General features: G+C 38.1%; 3 protein-coding genes across 10 annotated transcripts; all 3 read left to right on the forward strand.

The window, feature by feature from the left end:
• The first annotated feature begins 55 nt into the window (after positions 1-55).
• LOC108104654 (nucleosome-remodeling factor subunit NURF301) lies at positions 56-12,907 on the forward strand. Of its 7 annotated transcripts, none has more exons than XM_041817974.1 (14): positions 56-140; positions 676-1,068; positions 1,400-5,314; positions 5,390-5,767; positions 5,828-6,145; positions 6,205-7,641; positions 7,701-7,831; positions 10,223-10,415; positions 10,467-10,829; positions 10,889-11,411; positions 11,466-11,576; positions 11,641-12,004; positions 12,119-12,203; positions 12,257-12,907. In XM_041817974.1, the coding sequence occupies exons 2-14, from the start codon at positions 783-785 to the stop codon at positions 12,460-12,462; spliced, it is 8,310 nt and encodes a 2,769-aa protein (XP_041673908.1). In that variant the 5' UTR covers positions 56-140; positions 676-782; the 3' UTR covers positions 12,463-12,907. The 7 variants fall into 7 exon arrangements, with proteins under 7 accessions (XP_041673908.1, XP_041673906.1, XP_041673909.1 ...); XM_041817972.1 differs by having other exon boundaries at positions 107-231; XM_041817975.1 differs by having other exon boundaries at positions 107-231; positions 10,223-10,370; positions 10,461-10,829.
• Positions 12,908-12,975: 68 nt separating this feature from the next.
• LOC108104655 lies at positions 12,976-14,254 on the forward strand. Of its 2 annotated transcripts, none has more exons than XM_017210836.2 (4): positions 12,976-13,573; positions 13,637-13,776; positions 13,833-14,060; positions 14,112-14,254. In XM_017210836.2, exons 1-4 carry the CDS (start codon positions 13,545-13,547, stop codon positions 14,243-14,245), a joined length of 531 nt encoding a protein of 176 aa, XP_017066325.1. In that variant the 5' UTR covers positions 12,976-13,544; the 3' UTR covers positions 14,246-14,254. The 2 variants fall into 2 exon arrangements, with proteins under 2 accessions (XP_017066325.1, XP_017066326.1); XM_017210837.1 differs by having other exon boundaries at positions 14,105-14,198.
• A 410-nt stretch (positions 14,255-14,664) lies between these two features.
• On the forward strand, positions 14,665-15,197 carry LOC108104657. The gene is given in 2 exon segments (XM_017210839.2): positions 14,665-15,007; positions 15,081-15,197. Coding segments are annotated over 2 exon segments (402 nt in total). The 3' UTR covers positions 15,140-15,197.
• The last annotated feature ends 100 nt before the right edge of the window (positions 15,198-15,297 follow it).

The raw sequence follows: 15,297 nt of genomic DNA on the forward strand, positions 1-15,297 counted from the left end.
CAATATTGTTTGTGCAACCATTATTAATTAGTTTCTCGAGACGACCGCAAGAGGCCGCTTCTGGCCACGAATAATAGAAGAGTCGCTGTGATTGGCTGACTGTACACCGTCTCCAGTTATGTTCAGAACTGAAATGTTAGGTAAAAGTGGCTCTCGCAGTTTGCTCAAGATAGTTAAAAATACTTAAATATATTGTGTTAAATCGTCTGCAATTGTTCCCCAACATGCTGGGTAATTTGTGCAGTAAAGATATGCCTTATTTCTGAACATAGAGTGGCATTTAAAAAGTCGCGAAAATTTTCTCAGTTCTTTAAATGGCGGACAATGTGCGTTGGCTTCATTTCCTCGCACACATACAAGCGCATTCAGTAGTGCTGTCCAGTGCGTTAGCCATCCAACATTAGAATCTGAGAATGTTTTTTGATTATATGAACTAAATATATTTTATTAAGACCGTGATACTAAACAATACAAGCTGTTTTGGCGAGTTTTTTGTTATGCTAAATGTGCGCGAATGTAACAAAGTAAACTGATAACTACTGTGAATCCCATCGATTTTTTCCCCACATACGCTGTAGAGTTAAAGTGTTTTAATGTGTCCGTAAATAGCTTGGTGCGAGTGGAAAATCTAATGCTGAAGCAGCTTAAACTAAATGGTTTAATTTCTTATTTCAGATCTAATGTGCAGATCTACATCGGTAAATCAAAATCAAGTCTGAAGAAAAACCTAGAGAAGCATCCGGAAACAAATTCATATAAATCAGTAGAGCAAAACCAAGGAAATGAGCGGTCGCGGCAGCCGTAAACGTGGTCGACCGCCAAAGACGCCCAACGAGCGCGCTTCAGGACGCTTCAGTTACCAACTGCTCAAGAAGCCAAAGTATCTTAGCGAGGGAAAGTCACAGCCCAGTACTCCGTCGGCCTCCAGAGGTATTTCTCCGCAAAGTGACGAGGGCAGCCGGAGCAGCCACAACAATCACAACCGCAGTCGCGGTAGTGCGGCGAAGAGGGGACGCGGTCGCAAATCCACTGTGCAACCCAACACCAGCAGCTATTCCGGAAGAAAAGGTTGGTTAGTGACTGATTACGGATTGATCTTGCCAGTCTGACCAGTCTTACTCGTATATCTCTGCAAACCCTTTGATCTTGCGCTACTGCATTTGACCACTTTATTTTAACACCACATACTTCTGACTGCCGTCGACGCAATATAAAATCTGAATTACACTTACAGTACTATGACCAATATAATAGAATTAGTTTGAAATATTTTGTGTTCCAAAAACGAAACGAGCAGGCTTACATAAACAAAATGTCAGGCTATATTTCAGGCACTGTCTTGCGAAGTAAAATAGAAATAAATAATGGTTCTAATAAAACTACCTGTCTTCTTTTATAGGTTACGAGTCGGAATACCACTACGGCTCAGATTTTGGAGATTCCGAAGAAGATAAATCAGATAATGAAGATGACATGCTACTTACTCCTAGTGACGAAGAGAGCCTGGAAGCAGCAAACGAGAGCGAATCGGAGTTTTCCGTATGTAGTTTTAACCAAAATGGAGTAGGTCGGCCTCCACGGCCTCCTAGCCCGGAACCCGTCTGGCTGCAGGAAGGGCGGCAATATGCACCTCTAGAATTGCCCGATTCATCGGAGGATCTAACCGTAGCTAATGCCTACGTATTAAGAGCTCTTAGTATCTATGAAGTACTGCGACGTTTTCGCCACTTGGTGCGCCTTTCGCCATTTCGATTTGAAGACTTTTGTGCAGCACTAAGTTGTGAGGAGCAAAGTGCTTTACTGACGGACGTGCATATAATGCTGCTAAAGGCGATCTTACGAGAAGAGGACGCACAGGGTACTCATTTTGGTCCGCTGGATCAAAAAGACACTGTAAATATAAGCCTTTATCTGATTGATGCTTTAACGTGGCCGGAAGTTTTGCGAAGCTATGTGGAAAGTGACAGAACTTTTGATCGCAACGTGTTTCATATATTAAGCCAAACTGAATATCCGTACACGAGCATTGACAGCCGACTTGAAGTGCTCCAGTTTCTGACAGATCAATTTTTAACTGCCAATTCTGTTCGCGATGTAATGTTGCATGAAGGGCCCATTCATTATGATGACCATTGCCGCGTATGCCATCGCCTTGGTGATTTGTTATGCTGCGAAACATGTCCTGCTGTCTATCATTTGGAGTGCGTAGATCCACCGATGAATGATGTACCTACTGAAGATTGGCAGTGCGGACTTTGCCGTTCACATAAAGTCAGTGGTGTAGTGGACTGCGTGTTGCCGCAGGAAAAACAAGGCGTGCTTATTCGACATGACAGCCTTGGTGTTGATCGTCATGGTCGCAAGTATTGGTTTATTGTGCGTCGCATTTTTGTTGAAGATCAGGAAGGCTCCACTTGCTGGTACTACAGTACGACAAGTAAGTTAAAATTACTAATTAATCGCATGGACGCCGAAGAACTGGAATCGCGACTGCATGGCCAAATAATAGAACGCAGAGACGAAATCGAGCGCCAAATGAAATTGACTGAGACCCTAACTAATGAGCACAAACATACCAAACGAAGTTTTATAGAAATGGAACAAGAGGCTACAAATGAACTAATCGAAAAAGAAGTACTTGATGAGGAAGCTGATGCCAAATCTGATAGCCATTCCGTGGAGGGAATAAAAAAACAGGAAGAAACCAAAATGATTACTCGGCAAAAGTCAAATCAGCTAAGTAATGGAACGCTGCATTTCAAACTTGGTATGGACCAAGGGTTTAAAAATTACGTTAATCAGTATTCAACAAATCCGATTGCACTGAACAAGCCCCAACGGAACGAGGAGCGGGATAAGCGGCGTCATCTGTCCCACAAGTTTTCTTTAACGACTGCATCCGACTTTAAATGGATAGGTATAACCATGGGAACCACCGAGAATATGATTACAACGCTTAGGCAAACGTTGATAAACTTCGAATCCAACATAGCTGCTCCTTTTTTAAATACTAACTGGACGATTAACAAAAAAATTTGGAATGCAGCTGTAATGAACGCACGTCGAGCATCTGATTTTGCGGCCGTATTGTTGCTGTTTCAATCGTCCCTTAAGAGCGTTGTGTTTGCCAACGTTTGGCACGAGCAACTGGGTCACACAACTTTAAAACGCATAACTAGTGCCGAACGAGAGGAGCGAAAAAAACTTGAAAAGCGAGAAAAACGTGAACGGGATGACGAGGAAGAACGGAATCGCCTAGCATTCAATTACATTAAATATACATTGGGTCTCAAGCATCAAGTGTGGAAGCAAAAAGGAGAAGAATACCGTGTTCACGGACAGTGGGGCTGGCTTTGGCTCTCTAGCAGTCGACGCTGTGGTGTTCGTTCACGACGAGTTCAGCCAATGGTACATACTAGAGTCTACGTACATTACAGCATGGGTGATGAAAATGACGTAAATGAAGTTGTATTAGTCGATCCACGCACTCAGCGTTTTATGCAGCAATGCGAGTCAACCAATATCGGTGGTCAGGTGTGCCATTATTTACCGGAACAATTTAAAAATGTAAAAGTTATACAAGATGTGGGAGAGAAAATCAAGGGGCAAATCGATGTTAGCAAAGCGCTAAATTCTCCAGGTCGTATTTATTTTCCGAAAGTAGCTCGAAAATGTCGATTAGATGATCTTTTGGATCGCCGTATGAAATTGGCAGAGATTGAGGAGCAGATGGCTTCTAAGGTTTCTACAGACATGAAGCCGCTTGTTATTTCGTCCCAAATTGTTTCACCCAATAGCACACAAACAAATTTAGAGAAGCGTTTACTTCGGCTTACTGAAGGCCCAGCGAAAGGAGGACCTGCAAACGTAAACCTGGAACTCGTTAATTCGCTGGCCAAACAAATTCAAACAGTTCGATTACAATTTAGTCAACTTAACCGCTTTGCTAAGATATTTCGTTGTTATACAAAAGAGTGTAATACAAATTCAAATGCTGTATCTCAAATAACTCAAAATACTTGCTATTCGCCGTTGTGCCTCCAAAAGGCGCGGGCAAAGAAAGAACTTTTATTGTTATTAAGGAAGGCGCATACTGCCGGAAATGGATCTAAAGAGACTGTTGCTGCTATATTGGGAGCTGTAAAAAAGCCATCTATTCTCGAGCAAAAGCTCACTGAGGGTAAAAGAGAATCCAGTCAGCTAGCGACCGATGATTCCGAAGAAGGGAAACCAGCTGAATCCGAAGCACCATTGGACTTACTGCAAGATTGGGAACATGCTCGTTCCCACGCTGTTCAATTTAGCGAATCTTTATTGACCGAATGCATGCTTGTTGATCAAGGGTGCTCTACTAATACAAGAATTAAAGAAGAAGATAATCCAAGTGCCGGATGCAATACAAATACCGACTCGAATACTCAAGACTCCGATAAAATGGACTATATCGAGAGTATGGACGTTTGCAGCAATGTTGAAATTGAAAGTACCGAAGATTCTATTGCAGCTGGCTTAAACTCGGCATGCTCGGGAGGTAATGCTGAAGATGTCGATACGACACCCGGATGGCGGCGAAAACGAAATCAGAAATCTAAAAAAACATATATTGGTACGAAAGATGTGTTGGATCAAACGTTAGACAAGGACATACCACTTAACAAGCAAAACCGCAGATTTCCTATAACTGCACGTCCAGTAAAACGTGAATGCGTGAAAAAGTATGAACGGGAGTATTTTGAAAACGGAACGGAGCGTGTATATTCATGTAATTCACCTCGGGGTCGTGTTTACCTTCTTATTGACGCAGCCAAATTGTACGAACAAGCTGAAATAGCTGAGGATAAAAAAACGATTTCCAAAAAACCGTCATACTCACGATACCCTCTCATTTCCAATTTTCTTACTCATAAAAAGAAACGCAGCCTATTGGTGCTTCCGCGTTTCGAGCTTCTTAAGCTGGCACGTCTGGGAGGAAAATCATCCACTAATGGTTTTCATCATGCGGCAAAAAATAACACAATCTGGCAATATCAGTGCTCGCGTCCTCTCTTCCGAACGTGTTGGTCCTATCGCACATCTAACGCCACCTCGTTATCAAGCCTAGCACTTCAACTACGAATACTATGGTCGTGCCTCCGTTGGGACGACATGATAGCAAAACCCCCAACTGCGGATGGGAAACATCAGGTTACGACTGAAACTGAAATTGTCACTTTAGAATTGCTAAGACTTCGACATGCAGGCCGCTATGGCGAAAAAACAAGCTACTTGCGACGAAAAGTTGTCATCCCCCTTGAAATGCCTAAGACTATAAGAGGTATGTTTTAATGCGTATACACGAGATATAAAAATTAAAGGGTATTTATATTTTATTCTTTTAACCACTCGACAGAAGTAACATCCATAAGATCTGGACTGCGAAAACGAAAGCGCGCTGAGTCTCCCCAGCCAACTGAGCCACAAATTAGCGAGGAATGGGTCGATGAAGATAAATTGGAATTGTGGGAAATCAAATTTATTGGAGAAAAGCAGGAAAAGGCACGCCTATCAGCGGTAACGCGATCGGTAGCATCTCGTCAATTGGAGACAAATAGTAATAATGGCCCAAGCACTTCAACTAATGGAACTCCTGCTGGCGCTGGTCGCGTCCAATTAGCACCAAAATCTAATGACGATGTTAAGGAAAAAATGGAACAACAATTAAAATTGCAACGCGCTGTTCACCAACAGAGGAAACTGGTTGGCGAAGTCACCCGCTCTGTTACCCCGGGTACGTTAATGTATATTATTTATAGGAGTTATGTCTAATCTTGCCATTCAAAAATTGCAGTTAAGGGCCAAGTTATTGGTAGCAGGCGTGTTATTGTTAAAAATCCTGACGGCACAACGCGTATCATTCAGCAAGCAGTTACGCAGGTTTCACGAGCAGGGACAGCTAACACGCCAACTGCTTCGCCATCTGTTGCAAGCTCGTCAAATACTCAGTCTAATCCATCCGCACCTACACCACATAAAGTACAAATTATTAGGGGGCCAGATGGCAAAGTGAGCGTACGTGGATTAAATCCTGGGCAGCAGCTAGTTCAAATGCCAGATGGGAAATTGCATGTGCTGACTACAACCTCTTCTTCAAACGCAACGGCGCAAGGTAAGATAATTAAAAAAAAAAAATATTATATAATTACTGAAATGCATTAAAATTTTTAGGAAACAAAATTAAAGTTCCCATTAAGCCAACTTCTACTCCGTCATTACCAGCTGTAACTCCAGTACAGACTACTGCAAATCCGGTAACGCCTGTTATAAAACAAATTGCTGTTAAACATGTTCCCAAAAATACTGGTACTCAATCTATAGCATCGTCTTCGCGCGTTGCTTTACCGCTTGCTCAAATTAAGAATAAATTGTTGCTGGCACAACAGCAGCAGCAAGCGACTTCAACAACAAACTCATCGCCATCCGTGCAAAAGATAGTGTCAAAAGTAATTAACACAGGTGCCTCTGGGCAAAACCTGCAGCAGGTTTTCGTACAGTCCGGGTCAAAATTAATGGTAGGCCAAAATGCACAAGGGCAAAAGGTCATCATATCGACTTCGTCTCCACAACAACAAGGATCATCACCAGTTCAACAACAACAAATTGTGCAATCTCAAGTTATTTCACAGCCAATTCAACAGTCACCACAGCAGCAAATCTCAATGTCACCGGTTGGAAGTCAACCAACGCAAAAAGTAATTCAGCAAATTGTTAACACTAGCAACGTGCAACAGCATATCGTTGTTGGTGGCCAACGAATAATTTTAAGCCCTGGCCAAACTATTGTTACTCAGAGGAATGTGCCACAGAGTCAAGCGTTGCAAATGGTTCAACAGCAGATTCAAACTCAGCAACAGCAGCAGCAGCAGCAACAACATATTGTTCAACCTCAGACCCAATTTGTTCTCCAATCGAACCAGATTGTTCAATCCCCGCCAAGTACGCAAACAAAGCTAGTTAAGCAACTCGTGGTTCAACCACAATCCCAACAAACAATTGAAGAGGAAACGCAAGTTACCACTGCTGATGTCAATGAAACAGGCACGCAACAAGTTTTAGTTCCAAATTCTACTTTAGCCCAGCAATTAGCACAAGGCAAGCTACAGGTTGCCACTGTGAATGGCCAACAAGTCATTGTAAAACCGCTAGGGAATAATCAGGCTCAAATAGTAGCACATATAAAACACCAAGGCGATGGGAACGCTCATATCGTCACAAGTAATTCAGCCACTGCAGTGGCGCAAGCAAGTCCACAAACCTCACCAGTTAAACAGCAGGCTATTCAATTACAAAGTCCCCATCAGGTCGTCCAGCAGCAGCAAATTCCTCAACAGTCAACCACAAACTACGAAAGCACCGTAACCTCAGTATCTCAACAGTCCGTTGTTGCCCAGACAGTCCAGGGACAAACTCAACAGCAACCGTTGAGTGTTGAGGAAAGTCTTCTTCAAAACCAGCCTCCTGGAACAGTTATTAAATGTGTTACCGCCCAAGTATTGCAAACCGAGCATGGGCCACGTATAGTATTGCAAGGCTTGGTGGGCAACGATTTCACAGCTCAACAATTGCAATTGGTGCAAACTCAGGTGAAGCAGCAATTAATGAAGGGTGAGTTGTTTATATATTCAAAAAGTTTTCTTTCAATGTTTTCATCATATTCCTTTTAGCTCAAGAATCAAATGGCAAGCTAGGTGTTCTGGGACCAACAAAAATCTATTTGGCGGTCCAGCCGGAAACGACGGCTCAATCACAACCTCCTCCACTTACTCCAGTACACCAATCGGCTACGCATCAGCAAGTGAGTAGTTTTTAATTGTAATAATAATGTTAAAGGAGCTATGAGGAATATATCAGGACTATAGAGGTTGCATATGCTGATTCTCGACCGAAATGCCAATTTGTTTATTGTTCTATATACGTTTAATTTAAGTTTATTTATTTATTTAAACCAGAGGCATGTTGCAGCTTTACTTGCACTTTTTATAAGTTTCGTTTGGTACCTTTACTATGTTTGTTTGTTGGGTTTTATTGAATATATTTCAACTACTTTGCGTTTCCTAATTTGTATGCATTCCTACGCTGTAAACTTACCAATTTTTTGGCAAGCAACAAAGACTCATTAAAATATGAACCAAGGCTAATTCTTGCAACTTAATTTTTCAACAAGCAATTGTCTACACAGGGAGCTTGACTTTCGGAAATTAATTATATTATTTAATTAAAACAAATATGACATATTTATTTCGTTTATTTAATTTAAACTATATAAAAATGTATTTAGCATAAAAATGTGAATACTCTTTAAATATAAGTACCTATTAGATAGTGAGTACCGAGCACATTAAGCTTATTTACTAAACATAATTCAGACTGTAACCTAATGTTTTAAGCCAAGGCCAAAAGTATTAGAATAACTCTGCTGCGATTAGTTTTTCTTGCCTTGGGACATCTGGTTTCTAAGTAATACATAGAATACTTGTAATATGTAAAGCGCTTTTTGCAATAAAACCTATTATGCAACCACAGCTCTGTTTCTTTTCGTACGAACAATTTTCGAATGATGAGTTAGATAAGCTATAAATGATTATGGCATTATTTATGTGTAAAGTCTTTAAGGCTATCTAGTAACCCATACCTTACATAAATGAACAAACATGCTACTTTCTTTAATTTCGTTCAAGAAAGCTACAACACTTTTATACATTTAAACCATATAAAAGTCTGGATTTCCCCCCTTAAAATGTTCGTTTTATGGCTGTCAAAAGACCTGAACTTTACTAACGGTAAAGCAAATGTAAAGTTTGGACATCAGTAAATTCCATTAAGTTTGAATACTTTAAAAATACAATATATAATATTATATGAAAATCAGTGTTACATTTAAATAACGAACTATAGCCACAGAGCTGTGCGATTATTTAAAGCAAGTAAAGCTAAACGAAAGGAAAGTAGAGAAATTTGAAACAAACTTGTTTTGTAATAAGTAATAAAATTAACAATTTATTTGAGTAGTGAAAACTATTATCGATATACATTTTTATCAATATAACAATATAGTAAATAAACTTGTTTAAAACATTGCTTTAAATATTCCAGCTCATTTAACACACCCACTCTTAAGAATCTACGAGTATAAGGGAATATTCACCACCTTGTAATATTGAAATTTTCTTTTAGTCTCTCGAATTCCATAACCTATAAAGCCACAAAATGGTTAAACTTTTGTAAATTTTTATTTCTGAATTAGTTGGATGATTATTTGCAAATTGGCCTTTGTGTTGATAAAAAGCGCATGCTTCATAAATAAGTGAGAAGACAACTCTTCAAACATATAACTTATAAATCAGTGCAAGAAAGAGCTTACATAGATAATAGGCAATAAATATTAATCAGAAATCAGTTGCATTGAAGTGCACACTATAGGATTACAAGTAAATTGGTCATGCTTTCAAGGGCCAAATTAAATTATCTTTTTAATTCGAACATGAATCGAAATACGAATTGCTGAAGAGATTAACCCCACGCAGAGTTTTAGTTGGCTGACATAATTGAAGTAATACGAAAGAAGGCAAGTCTTTTTCTCAAAAATGGTATATTTGTATTAAGGGAAGATTTGTACATATAAACGCATGTGCTAACATCGCGATTGATCTAGTTTATATGATATAACCTTTAAAATAAACACAAAGGCTTTACCATTTTTATAATCATCTCATCTAAATCGAAATGAAGTTTACACTTGTCAAAAAATCAATTTCGCAATAACATGCCAAATATACACCTTACATATCCTTCCACCGCTTTCATAGCATTTTAGTCTCGTTGCCACAGTTTCCATTATAATTTTTGATCCAATTTAAATGCTACCTATCCTTGTAATACAAATTGTGAAATACCTTTAAATAAAATTCATGCTTCCACTGCTTAAAAATGTTTAACCATGCCTTAATGTCGCGTGTCAACAACTACAACTCCTAACCATGTGTTAATCTCTTCGTCAACTACAACAACTTCTCAACTATAATAACACATTAAAAGGTTGCCTGGAGTAAATACTACAACTGATCTCTGATTAAAGTCAGGTAGGTGTGTTTGTTAACAAATTTATCGAACTCTTCGCATACGTTCATATATTTATGCAATGAATCTCTTGATTTTGAATATAACGCAAATTTTTGGAAACAATTAGGTTGGTGGAGGCGTATCAATTGCTTGTATGGTGAATTCGAATTATATTTTGCATGAAACGCAAGAAGATGATTATGATGATGAAATTATCGTCGTATGCAGTCCTCCAAATCAAATTTTACCCACAACCCCAAATGAAGTAACTCAAGGTAGAATTTCAATAAGTGATTTTCCGTGCCACACCAACATTAGTTGTAAGCCAATTCTGCAAGCAAAAAAATTAAAAATTTATAATCTAGTTCTAGTTGAAGATCAAGACAATAATGAGCAGCATCGCCTAAAATATGAATGTGAAGACCTTAAACGATGTTCATTGCAGACCAACAACATCGACAACGACGCCAATGCGCTAACAACTTACGAAGCCAATCCAACTATTAGAATAAATTCCATAAACAATGGAAATGAGCAGGAACATCATAGAAAATGTGCAGAAACAGAAAAATCTAATATTACAATTAACAAGTCCTTTGTCGGTACACCTCCCCTATTGGAGGTCTTACAGCATAAAGAAACAGCAGATCATAACGAATTCGTTTCCACAGAACCAGACTTAGAAAATAAACAAAGTGAAAGCTTTGTTGTCACCAGCGGCTATATACAGGACTGTAAGTAATATTAACAGAAAAGCGTGTATCTTAAGAGTTATAGGTAAAATTGATTTCAGCTATTTCAAATGCTCTTAAACAAGGTAATCTGAGCCCGGAGCTTGAAGAAAAACTTGTTCATATGCAAAAGCAACAAGAAAATGCTAGTTCCAAATGTGAAGATGAGTGGGAACTGTGCTCGAGAGGAAGTGCAAACGACGAAGGTTTTACACCAAATCGCCGCAGCTTTTTATTACGTGATCACAGCACAGATGATGTCGACTGGAAAATTAGAACTTCGTTAAGACGACCAAATGCTTTGACAAGTAACCCATTTAATCGCATTTTAAAAAGAAATCGCAAGCAGAATGAAGAAATGGCAGAACTAGGAGAGCAAAAGCAATCGCAGTTGGAACGGCATAAGGAGCTGCTTAAAAAAAGTATTTTGCGTAAGCGTTCATTATTGGAACGTAATTTACAAAATGAGATACGCGAAGATGTTAAATCCAAAGTACAGAGGCATCTGCGCCCATTAAGAGAGGCTTCACCGGAAGAACACAGTGAAAATGAAAGAAGTGGCGAGCCAGCAACTGACTTTAAAGGGTAAGAATTTGCGATGTATATATATTTATAACTAAATATAAGAACAAATCTCAGGCCAGAGGACAATACACAGAACAGTAGGCATTGTGTTGGCAGACCAAAGAAATTAACAAGAAAAAAGGAAAAATTGTATTGTATTTGTCGTACTCCATATGATGACACAAAGTAAGTTTAAATATACATAGCCGCAATTTTAATTTAGTTAATTAATTTTCCAATGTTTATTAAGGTTTTACGTGGGGTGTGACTTATGCAGCAATTGGTTCCATGGAGATTGTGTCAGTATTACCGAAGAAGCTTCAAAAAAACTTTCGGAATTCATTTGCATTGATTGCAAAAAGGCAAGAGAGACTCAGCAACTTTATTGCAGCTGTCGTCAGCCATACGACGAATCACAGTTTTACATATGCTGTGATAAATGCCAGGATTGGTTTCACGGACGTTGCGTAGGAATACTTCAGAGTGAAGCTGAGTTTATAGATGAATACGTGTGCCCTGAATGCCAGCGGAAAACAGATGCAAACGCAGCAAATATGAAAAAGCTTGCCCCAAATGAAATTGAAGAGCTAAAAACCCTAATCAAACAAATACAGGTAATAATTTAAACATATATACCTTGATACCTTGATATACCTATATACCAAATTACCTTATACCTTGATTATAATTTGTATAATCAAAACTCCGTACAATATTTTTTTTTTAAGTTACACAAAAGTGCTTGGCCTTTTATGGAACCGGTTGATCCGAAGGAAGCACCAGACTATTACAAAGTTATTAAAGAGCCCATGGGTAAGATAAAGAAAAAACCAATTTAAGTTGAAACTAAAAAAAATTTTTTTAAGATCTCAAACGGATGGAAACCAAACTCGAATTAAACACTTACACAAAACTAGCAGAGTTTATTGGAGATATGACAAAAATCTTTGACAACTGCCGTTACTATAACCCCAAAGATTCATCCTTTTATAAATGTGCTGAGGCACTAGAGTCCTACTTTGTTCAAAAAATTAAAAACTTTCGGGATAATGTTTTTGGTCAAAGTAGATAAGAGACCATAGCAAGGCTTAACACTTCCAGAGAATGATTGTAGTTTGTAAATGACACATTCAACGATTTGAAAAACATGTTTATTTTATGTGTTTTTATTTTTCAATAAAATGTTACATATATAATTTATTATAAGAGATAATCTATGTACATATTACAAGAGCCTAAAATATCTGTATTATAAATCAATATGCAAATAAATGTCATGTTTACCGGACGTTCGAAAAGTAAAATAACTACACTAAGCTAATCCTTTGTACAGAACATTCAAATGTAAATAAGCACCTTATCTATGTGTTTTGATAATATCCCTATTAGATTAGATTTAGATTTTAACAAAAGCATATGTAACTTGTAAACAGGCTTAAACATGAACTCGTGATAAGCCTTTTCTTGACTTATGATGGAGATCAATATTTAAATAAATAACTAGCTGTAAAGATAAAGGTCAGTAGTCTGTTACTGTGGGATATATATGTATTTAGTTTTGATATTCTCTTTTTTTCCGTTATACTTGCTAATGCACGATTTCTGAATTACAGCCATTAAACTAGCATAAACCTTTAGCAGGTGATATTACATACTTAGAGATGAACTTCTCTTCGACACAATCGGCCTCGTACTAAAGACTAAATTACTAGTTTGAGCGAGTCGTGCAGCCATTTATATTGGCTTATTTGAACTTAACAGCTGGCATTGCCTACGTTTTCTTATTGCCTGGTGTTTTAAATCAAATCAAGTTTATGATTTCTTAGTTTAAAACACCAGGTGAACAATTTATGCAATCTATTTAGTTTGCAGGGGTAAACTAATGCTAAATGTTTGTTTTAAAAGACATACTAATGATTTTTTCCAAAAAAAAACAGTGATAACTGGGCATTTTGAATGGCTGGAAAATGAGGATTATTGACCAGCTCAACAATGGCTATGAGAAAAGTAAAAATTAATAAATACTAGACCTAAGACATTGTTACTATGGCGAAATACAATAAATAAATACTGGACCTAAGCCATTGTTACTATGGTATATTAGAATATATATTTATTGAACAAATATATCGCCGAGTTATTCATATTTCAAAGATGGAACCAGCTAAAGTAATTGGAAAACTGTATGTTTGCATTATAGGTATATAATTCAATTGCTGAACTATATAAATTGTACAAAATTGTAGAAAGGAACAAGTTCGAATGGAGCACAAGTCGCGTCGCAGTTATCCACAAGTTTGGAGTCAAATATCAGACAAACAAACTAACAAATTCTACCATCAAAATGATATTAGTAACAAATTAAATGACCAGTTAAAACTTAAAGGTAAATGTCCAATTATATTAAACATGTTTTATCTCCTTAACCGTTCTCATATATAGACCTTTGCCCCTTCCTGCACAACAACAAGGGCGAATCATGTTTCCTTTCCCCGGAGATGTTCAAAAACCTATTGGGCGTTTGTCGTTGTGGTCGATCTCGGCAAGGCCATCATATAGGCAAATGCCTACAGAGAGCGTTAAGTCCAGATTACGAGAGAACCATGATACCTAAAAACGCCCAAAGCGGTGCTGCTTCAAAGCCATTGATTGTGCCTTGTACTTCAAACTGTAAGTCGTGAACCAGATATGAATTAAATGTAAACAAAATAGAGATTTCAGCTAGCATTGGCTTCGTCGGAGCTCCAAAACACTACCAAAAGCTAGAGCGTTCTATGCAGTACGTTTCACCTGCCAACCATATGCCGGGGCCACGAGTAACTGCAGTCCCATACAGTAATATTATTATTGGCTAGGAAAGAGAGATATTTTCTATGACTCAAACCAGGAATTTAAAATGATTTCACAAATGCTTAAGTCAGTAATATAATAAAATTTAACCGCTTATCTAATAAAACTGGAATTTCCAGACGTTTGTCAACTTGGAAAACCTGTATTTAGGGGCGTTCCCATTATATTTGTATGTATATAGTGAGTGTAAGGAATACGCTTTCAAGGATTTAATAATTTTAGATAATAGCCAAAATATATTTTTAGAGCCCAAAGTGAAATCGATACAATACCCCTTTTATTAAAACTCGTAAACGCCACTGTTAATTTTTATTGACGTATTTAGTATATGCTCTAATGCAGAACATTTTTAAAAAGTTCCATTAGTCGATTTAGTTAAACTTAAGCAACGAACGAAGTTAAAAGCTGGCGAATTTGATTTAAAATGTTCAGGAAATGGCCTACAATAATGATTTTGGCTTACTTATGTTATTTGGGAGCGGCCCAGGAACAGCTTATTTTTCAAACATCGAGTGACCCATTAATTTTTGCTGCTTCAACGACGTCCAGCCCCCTTTTATCCTAGAGGTCCAACTTGGTGCTGGTTAACAATGTAAGAGTGCCAGGAGCTATCACACCTTTCGCATCAGAGCCGGCCCCGACTCAGGAATTTCTAAATTGCTTTGGTAGATGCCCCACTACATCGCAGTATAATCCGATTTGTGGGAGCAATATGCAGCTTTATATGAATGAACAGAAATTTAACTGCGCTCGTTACTGTGGTGCGGGTGAGTACAATAGTTATCCTTTAAACACATGTACATATGTACGTATTAATCGCTACTATTGAATAATTTTTAGACATACAAATAGTTCGACGTGGCAGTTGCGAGGGTCTTTTTGCAATGACGCGCGGCTGATATCCTTTAGATACAAAAATATCGTGTATACTTAATCCAAGTATATACATATTACCGAGGTCACACATGTTTTCGACAATCCACTAATATTTTCGTGGTTCAAGGCATTTTGATAAGAGCTTAGACTACACATAAGTATAGAACTGCTAAGGTATATA

The sequence above is a fragment of the Drosophila eugracilis genome, unplaced genomic scaffold, assembly GCF_018153835.1.
Source record: "Drosophila eugracilis isolate 14026-0451.02 unplaced genomic scaffold, ASM1815383v1 contig_2088, whole genome shotgun sequence".
Taxonomy (NCBI): domain Eukaryota; kingdom Metazoa; phylum Arthropoda; class Insecta; order Diptera; family Drosophilidae; genus Drosophila; species Drosophila eugracilis.